Source organism: Durio zibethinus, chromosome 14 (assembly GCF_047325235.1).
Source record: "Durio zibethinus cultivar Kanyao isolate XHJ-2024 chromosome 14, ASM4732523v1, whole genome shotgun sequence".
NCBI lineage: Eukaryota > Viridiplantae > Streptophyta > Magnoliopsida > Malvales > Malvaceae > Durio > Durio zibethinus.
The window spans coordinates 10,392,390-10,401,647 of NC_143175.1; the positions used below are offsets into that span (position 1 = coordinate 10,392,390).

The following is a 9,258-nucleotide window of genomic DNA, read 5'->3' on the forward strand; positions in this document are numbered from 1 at the left end:
CCAGATTATGATATATGTTACTTAAATGATAAAAGAAAAAAGAATTCTTTCTTTTCCATTCCCTTCAACTCAACCTTTCAAGTTAATTTTGAAGCTCATTTATATGAAGAAACTCATCCCCACTGTAATTCAATCTACCAGGCTAGCCATTAGTCTCTCCAAATCTGATTCCATCGTTCCAGCTATTTACTTCATCCAACTCCATTGCATCAAGCCAGCTAAAATATGTGTTCTTCATAAGTTCATCTTCAATTCCAGATTCTGCTATGAGCTCCTTATTTACTCCAGATGTGCTATCACACTTGTCATTGCATTGCCAATTAGCCCTGACATCTTGAACTTTATTCTCTTCTCTCAACTTCATTGTGCCACTGCTGGTTGATGGAGCATTGGTATCCTTGACAAGCTTCATTCTACATTCACCTACATTCGAAAGGGCCAATCCACCATTATTGCCTCCTGCAGGTTCCAATCCATCATTATTCCAGCCACTGATTTCATCAAAATCCAGTCCATCAAGCAAGCAAAAAACTGATTCCTTTAAAGGGTCATCTTTAGTTCCAGATTCTGGTACAAACAGCTCCTTATTCACTCCAGATATGATATCACAATTGTCATCGTATTCCCAATTAGCTCTGCCATCTCGAAATTTATGCTCTCCTCTCAGCTTCTTTTTGCCACTTGTTGAGGAAGCTTCAGTGTCCCGAGCAAGTAGATTCATTCTAGATTCACCTTCATTCAAAAGAGTTGCAACTAAGGAAGATTCCTTTGAGCAACTATTGCCACTTTCAGATTCCAATCCACCATTATTCCAGCCACAAAGTTCATCTAAATCCAGTGCATTAAGCCAGCTAAAATTTGAGTCCTTCAAAGGGTCATCTTTAGTTTCAGACTCTGGTATAATCAGCTCTTTTTTTAGTTTAGCTATGATATCAGTGTCACATTTTTCATCCCAATAAGGCCTGATGTTTTGAATTTCATTCTCCACTGTTGAAGGAGTTTCCTCATTCAGGTTTAACGTTACCAATGAAACCACATCCAATATCGTTTCACCTGAAGATAGACAACCCGAAGAAACAAGTGGGAGATTGAGGATTGCAGAATCGCCATACAAGACCTAGCAGCTTCATCATAAGCCATGGCGGCCTGGAAAGCAGTAGGAAAAGTACCAAGCCAAAGCCTACTAGCCCTACTTTTAAGTGCTCGAATTTCAGCCACCCACTTACCCCAAGTCCTCTGCCTAACACCTCTATACTTACAAGTCTGATTTTCAGGTCCTTCTTTCCCTTTCACACAACCCTTTTTCGAACCCTTTGCAGGAGGGTTTCTACTCGTTGCTTTCCTTTCTTCATTGTGTTGTTTCCACACGTTGAGAATCTCAGAAATAGAAAAACCATCACGCCTCTTTCTCTTCCTCCAAGGCTGATCAGGATTCATCACCATCCCATTACCCATCTATCGTTTCTTCTATGGGAATGTATATCAATGCTGTTTATTATAGTAAAAACTAAGGAAAACGAAAAACAAAGCCAAAAGCCTAGCTAGAATCTCGATGAAATATGAGAGTTGTCTTCTGGTATTGTATGTATAAATATAACCGCCTAAGCCCTAAGGTGGTGAGTTAACATTTTCTTTGATTTTTCCAGGTGTATAGCAACGGTCAAGATAATTGACAAGATCTTGCTGAGGACACGTGTAATATTTCTAATTTAGTTACTTAAAGATTAAGTTTCCGTGTCCGTGGCTAATTTTTTTTTTTTTTAATAAACTCGTGTCTAATATTTGGTACGTTATTGTAAGAGTTTTTTTTTTTTTTAATTTATCTTTAAATTTGTTTATTATTTAATCAACTGAAGAAGGCATCCATTGCATTTACTATTAAAAATTATAGAAAAAAAATAAAGTTTTGTGGCACCATTGACTCAACCTAATTGAAATAAAACCTTTGATTTTTTTTCCTTTAAATTGTAAAGATAATTGAGAAGGAAATTTTGTTTTTTTTTCTTGCACCCAAACAAATGTTAAAATGAAACAATGAAACTTTAATTCTTCAAATTTAGTTTTCCTTATACTAATCTTTATTACTAAACTTAATATGTATCTATAAGTTATCAAATTTGTTTAATAGAAATTCAAGTAAGAACTAGTTATTTGAATAAAAAAAATACTAATTGCATCACGATAATTTTTCAAAGTTTTTATTAGGTTAAAATATTAAAAAATTCCTAAACTATTTTATTTTTTAAATAAATTTTTATATTTTTATTGTATACAAATAAGTTTTTATTGTTTCATTTGTAATAAAAACGTTTGCATTTCAAATGAAAGAATGACTTCTAATATGATAAACACCTATTGAATTTTTTTTATCCATATAAAAATTTATTTAATTTGACAACGTGATTTAAAATTTTAAAAAAATATATATATATTTGATACATAAAAAGATGTTTTTTCTTGTTTTTCTTTTTTATCTAATGTTTTCTTTTATTTTTTTTTTTTATTCTTCATCTCTCAACTCGAATCCATTCCAATTAAAATCCAATTGAATCAAGCCGGTCAAGGTAAGTTATAAAGTTGATAAAATTGAAAATAATATCAAAATTAAGCAAAACAACCTAAAATATGTTTGACCTGACTTGAGCTTTGAATTTTTTTTTTTTCAAGTCATATCAGTCAATTTTAAGGACATTTATGCTTTCGGTGGTCCGAAATATGACATCCATTGCCGTACTCCAAAAGAATAATGGCTTGAACATGTATAAATAAGAGATTAAATGAGAATAAAAAGAGAAAAAAAAGTAATAAAAAAAAGGTTATAACTTTACAACAAAAGTACAAAGAAAACAATGATCATAACGATTTTTTAAAATTATATTTGTCATAGTAAACATGTCAAAATCATCTATGACATGTAATAAAGCAAATAAAACATAACTCATGCTTCAAAAAAAAAAAAAAAGCCATTAGTAATGCATATGAACTTCAAACTCAAAAAGTGGTTTGGAAACCTAATACAAAAAAAGATCATATATTAGTGCATATAAATGAGCTCTTGCCTAAACTCATCTCATGTTGCTTCAAGATGTATACAAATTCTATTTCTTCCTCCTTTTATATCCATTTTCCATCAAGGTATCATTTGCTCATGTAGAACTTTCCATCAATATTAAATCCATAAGAATAAGAAACAAAGTTGTATTTTCAATATTTATATAATATCAAATACTATAAATTGTAAAATATTGCAATGGCTCAAGAAATAGAAAAATAAACACAAAATGCTAACTAGCTAGCTATTGAACAAAGACGCCCAATATTACTTGGCAAGGGAAAACAAAACCTTGCACATTTTTATTTACATTTTATCTAATACTTAAATTTTGATAATGTATTGAATGGTCTTGGCGTGCCACATGGCGCCCTCTTACTTTTCTTTTTTTGTTTTTTTTTTAACCAAATTTTTTATTTAATAAATATTTTTTATATATTTTAGTTTTAAAAGTGGAACCCATTTTACATCAATTTTTTTAACATTTTTTTGGGGATAAAAATACTACATTTATAAATAATTAAAATGTAATTTATGCATTCATTCATCCATTACATAAATTATGATTATTTTGATTTTTGTTTCACTTTCATTTAAAGTATTAATGTGACATCTCGTGTTTCTTCCTTTTTTTTCTTTTTATTTTTTCTTTTTTTGTCAATTTTTTGTTTTTTATTTTTAATTTAAACATATTTGTGAAAAAATACAATGAAAATGTCCATGTGACACCTCAATTTGGGCTTTTTTTTTTAATTACATAAATTTTGTAACAAAAGAAATTGATTTTCTTAACATTTTTTGTGTGTGGGTACCAAGTGTATGCTACATTTTTTTTTCATTTTTATATATTTAATAAATAATTATTTTGATTTTATTTTTTAATGACTCACTTGTATCAAGGGTGTGCCACATGTTATACCATTTGATCCTTTTTTCTATATTTACATTTTCGTTTTTTACGTTTTTATTTATTTAATATTTTAAAACATTTTAAATTTTTCTAAAAGTGAGACCTATTTGATTTAACTATTAAAAATATATTATTTTATTCTTTTCATTTTTCTCTTTTTTTAATTTGATAATTATTTATTTCATTTTATATACATATGTATTATATTAATAATTTATTCTTTAGTATCTTAATTTAATAAAAATACTAAATTTATACATAATTAAGATGTAATCTATCTATCCATCAATTATATAAATTTTGATTATTATTTGATCTTCATGTAATTTTTGAAGTGACACCTTATATTTTTTTTCTTTTTTTTAAAACTCTTTTACTATTTTTTTCAATATTTTTTATTTAGATAAATTTGTTTAAAAAAAACCCCAAATGTCCACACGTACCCTAATTTTTTTTATTTAGTTGTTTTGTTTTTTTAATTACAAAAATTTCACAACAAAGAGTCGATAAATAAGCAAAATAATTCATAATTTCATATTCAATAGGTTTCAATCAAACTCTTTCTATAGCGGATATTTTTTTTTATTTTTTTTTTGCTTTTTGTTTTTTTCTTTATTTTTTTAATTAGATCATTTTTGTGAAAAAAAAATTAATATTAATAGAGGTGCCCATGTACCATTCTTATTTGTTTATTTTCTTTTATATTTATTTATTTATCTTTTAATTAAATTAATTTTATAATAAAATGAGACTATTAATAAAGATGATAAAATAATTAGTATTTAATAAATATTTATTCATTTTGATTTTGATATGAGTATTTTTATAAAAAGTTAATATCGGATCAATTCAAATCAATTTTTTAATAAAAATGGGACAAATAAAAAAAAGGGTGTAGGCCTCTGTACCAAGCCATTATGTAGTATATATATATATTATTTAATTATATATATATATTCCTTGATTTTTTTTTGTTTAAAGTTTGGTATTAAATGAGTAGTACAGACAAAAAAATTAAAAATAAATATTTTTTATAATTTATATTTTATAAGAATAAGAGACCAATTTAGGTATTTACATTCAGTTCCATTCAGATTTTTTTACCTTTTGCTTTTTTTTTTAATTAGGTAAAATTTAAAAAAAAATGATGAATAATCAAATCTAAACGTATTGTCAACATATTCATTAATATTTTTTTACAAAAAATAAAAAATAATGAAAAATAATATATTTTAATAATAATGTAAAATTAATTTTAAATTTTTATAAATATTTTAACTTTTTTATTAAATAAATAAATCAAATAACTTCACATGTAATGTGTCATTGAGATCAAATTAGTCATAAAAAATTAAATATAAAATTTTTTTTATTAAATATATAAAGATAAAAAAGTTAAAAATAAAAAAAAATACGTGACATATCTTTGATACAGAAAAATAAAAAAATATTTAAAAAATTTATCAAATCTTCTTTTAAAATAAAAGAAAAAAAAATTTTAACTCGTGGTAACGCGCGAATACTTCACCTAATACATTAAAAAAATCCTCACTGAGCTATTGTTTCATTGAAACATCCATGTAGATTGCACTTGTCCGAGATAAAAAACAAGTTTTATGAATTGTTAAAGACTATTTTTTATAGACCAAAAAAGACAAATGAGGGAATGAGAAGAGGAGAGGGGTTGCCGGTAGTTACATTTGTGGAAACTTCATAAAAAAATCAAACCAAATACCCACATAAACAAAATAAAAATTACTAAAATCTACAAAAACGACTAGCAAATATGAATCAAATCACAAACCATCATTCACAAGGGGCTGGAGCGAACGAATATTGCAAATGCCTCAAATTTTAATCAATATTTTCAAACCAACACAAATACATTATCAAGCATGAAACTACAAAATCATTTAAAACAAAAATCAACAGAAAAGACCCTAAAAACAAATAATGCTAAAAAATCATCAAAAATTAAAATCAACTAAAAAATATGAAAAAAAATTCTTTAAAAACTCAATTAAAAAATTACAAAAAAATAGAAAAAAATGAAATAAATTAGAGAAAAGCCTTCAGTAAGGAAAAGTCTGTCTAGTAGTTTCAATGCTTTTTTTTTTTTAATCATTTAATCATCTCTTTTACATAATTATTATGATAGATAATCTAAACAAATAATAAGTTATTCATATTAAATTATTCTAGAGGTGCGGACAATGTCGATTATGGTTATAAAACTAGTTATAAAAATAAAAAAATTTTCATCACTTTTTCTTTAGCATTCTAATTGAGTAATGAGTGTATATAAATTTATTTTGAAAAAGAAATGAATAATAAAATGCTTTCTAATTCAAATTAAATATTTAAACTTAATATTATTTACGAACATTTGATTTAATGATTAATGTATATTTTTTTACCCAAAGAAAGTTTTTATCCCTTCCCCTACAAAAACATAAACCTTAATGCTAACTTGAATGATTATTTATTTATATATAATTTGTTCATTCCTGAATATTTAGTTATACGTACTATGCAAAATTTTCCAATTTCATCAAAATTTATGATAGGAGTATTTTGTGGTTCAAAGAACAAAATTATCCTTTTATTTTAAAGTAATTCAATAGAATAATGACATTCTGATCATTTTCGCTGAACAAACATGATGTACCAACCTAATTCATTGAAGTTGATCCCAATCTTGCCAACTCAGCAACCCACTTAATAGACATGTGATCGATTTAATGTGTCGTACAAGTATTGAATGTCAACGTGCCATGCTAGATTGGCTCCTGCCATGTTGGCCCAAAATCCGACTCCCTGACTCAGGTTTTTCAGACTTGGTTACATCACTCTATAAATGTAAATACCTTATCTCATCTCACATCTCATTTTCACATTCTCTTTCAATTTTCTTAATTTTTTTAGTATCGATTTAAACATCATAATATAAGTACCGAAAATAACTCCGATCTTTATTAACCAATCTTTTACTTATGCTTTCAAGTCCTTGCCCTTTATCACAAACAATTTATGTGGGAGGTCTTATTTGGCATGGAGATGAAAATGAGCTTTGGGATTAAAAGTTGCGTTTCACCCTTGCTTCGAAGGTAAACGAATAAAAAATGTCTTGAATTATAAAGTGTTTACATGATCTTCAACATGAATTTCATATAATTTGATTACACTTAAATAATTACATGAGAATTTGGTCAGACAAATTATAAATTGAAACAGTAAAAGCAAAAAAAGAGTAAATTACTTCTGCGGACTTGATGGAAGAAGGAAATAAGAACACCGCTCTCTCTGGAAAATAAACGGCAGAACTACAACGTAATACAAAAAAGATAAAGGATCATCACAAGAAGTGCAGTAACATTGAAGCACAACCTAATGGAGTTGATAACAGAGTGAAGATCTCTTATAAGGATTCACTGTTGGGGGGAAGCTGTGGAACCTATTCTGAGACAGAAGAACCTCAAGATGAGGATATGGATGAGGATTCGGATAATGAGGAAACCTAAGATAAAGAAGAAAACGTAGAGGGGAAACTCCATGTTTCGTTAAGCAGTGAAGAGCGCAAACGAATCAGGGAGAGATGGGCTCACTCCCTGATTGTGAAAGTCTTTGGGCGTCCTATTGGATATAAATATTGGCAATGAAGATTGAACAGTTATGGAAACTCCAAGAAAGACCATGCATAGTTGACCTAGGCCATGATTACTTTCTTTTAAAATTTCAGCTGATAGAATACTATAATTATGTGCTCAAAGGAGGCCCCCGATTTATTGGGGGACACTTTCTAACTATAAGGTGGGAACCTAACTTTAGGGCATCTAAGGCAACATTTTCATCAGTAGCGGTGTGGCTAAGGCTACCAGAGCTCCCAGTTGAATATTTAGATTTGGAAATTCTTAAAAAGATTGGCAGGCATATAGGAACTTTGCTTCGTGTAGATGGGCATACATTGGCAGGGGAAAGGGGGAGATATGCAAGGATATGTGTCCAACTAAACTTGGATAAACCATTTCCCAGGTCCATCAAGGTTGAAGGCAGAAGGCAAGTCATTGTTTACGAGAGCATTGGCACTTTATGCTTCAAGTGTGGTAGGCTGGGCCACCGAAAGGAATTTTGCCCTGAGGAGCGATTAGAGAACCGTGTTTGTCCTATCATTGGGGATCAAAAGCCACTTTTTTCGACACCCAAGGATACTCAGCAGAAGGGTCACAATGAAAAAGGATTCAGGCCATGGATGGTGGTTCAAAAAAAAAAGAATCGTACTAACGCAGCCACCAATGATCTAACGGGTAAAAGGAACAACCAACAAATTTTACCCCCAAGCCAAAAGGCTCAGTTGCGTGTTGAGGTGAATCAAGACGTCCAAAACAAGCAAATTTTAGACCGGTCAGGTCTAAAAAAGATATAGGCCACTCAATCCATAAGGTGGGGAAAAGGAAGAAAGTGGAGACAAAAAGTATGACTATAAAAAAAGGGGACGCTCAAGACCAAGGGAAGATGACAAAACCTTCCTTTATCACGAGAAATGGTACTGAGAGGCACGCAGCAGGAATTAATTGTTTCGATAAAGGTGTTAATAAGAGTGAAATAACCTCTGAGAATTTGAGGTTAACACAAAAGGTGCATTTGGAAAGGAAAAACCCTGTACCTACCATTTCTATGCATAACCAAAGCATGTCTGTCATCCTGCCCATGTATGGGGACTTGGATAAGCCCTCAGACAATTACAAACTATCTTTAATGAAAGGAAATAACCATCCAAGCTCTAGTGGAATAGAGCCAAGCTTAGAAGATGTTCAACCTTATAATCTACCGCAACAGGCGCAACCTTTGGCAACATGCATGCAACAACAGAGTGGGCAATCAACGAACCCACTTTGGCTTGGTAAGAAGGGGAAGAAGGGAGGCAAACCTGAGGGTGAGGGGATCCCTAAACAATGTACCAAATCAAATAATGGATAATCGACGGAGACAAGCAAGTTGTGAGAATCAAAGACTTCAATCCCAGATTTCTCTTCTGGACTCAAGGCACATTTCATTCATATTTACAGCTCGGGGCTCGACCGGGATCGCCTTCGAAGGCCAACACCGCCCAGAAGCCCAGCTCGAGAAGGTAGAAGACAACTTCCAAGAAACAAAAACAGAAGAGAAAACTCCCTCTGTGTCGCTACTAATCTATCCGAAACCAATCTAAGATTCAGAGGCGTCAAACTCAATACCATTCAAAGAAGTTTCTTGGATAGAAGAGAGGTTGACCCCACCTATATGGATCCTATCAATC

The 9,258-nt window shown here is 30.0% G+C and overlaps 1 protein-coding gene across 1 annotated transcript; it reads left to right on the top strand.

The window, feature by feature from the left end:
* The first annotated feature begins 7,617 nt into the window (after positions 1 to 7,617).
* On the top strand, positions 7,618 to 8,385 carry LOC149515029 (uncharacterized protein At4g02000-like). Its single transcript, XM_089742964.1, has one exon. The coding sequence runs from the start codon at positions 7,618 to 7,620 to the stop codon at positions 8,383 to 8,385; it is 768 nt and encodes a 255-aa protein (XP_089599090.1).
* The last annotated feature ends 873 nt before the right edge of the window (positions 8,386 to 9,258 follow it).

What these genes read in the sequence shown, in the direction of transcription:
- LOC149515029 (XM_089742964.1), top strand. Translation starts at nt 7,618, where the DNA reads ATGAAGATTGAACAGTTATGGAAACTCCAAGAAAGACCATGCATAGTT.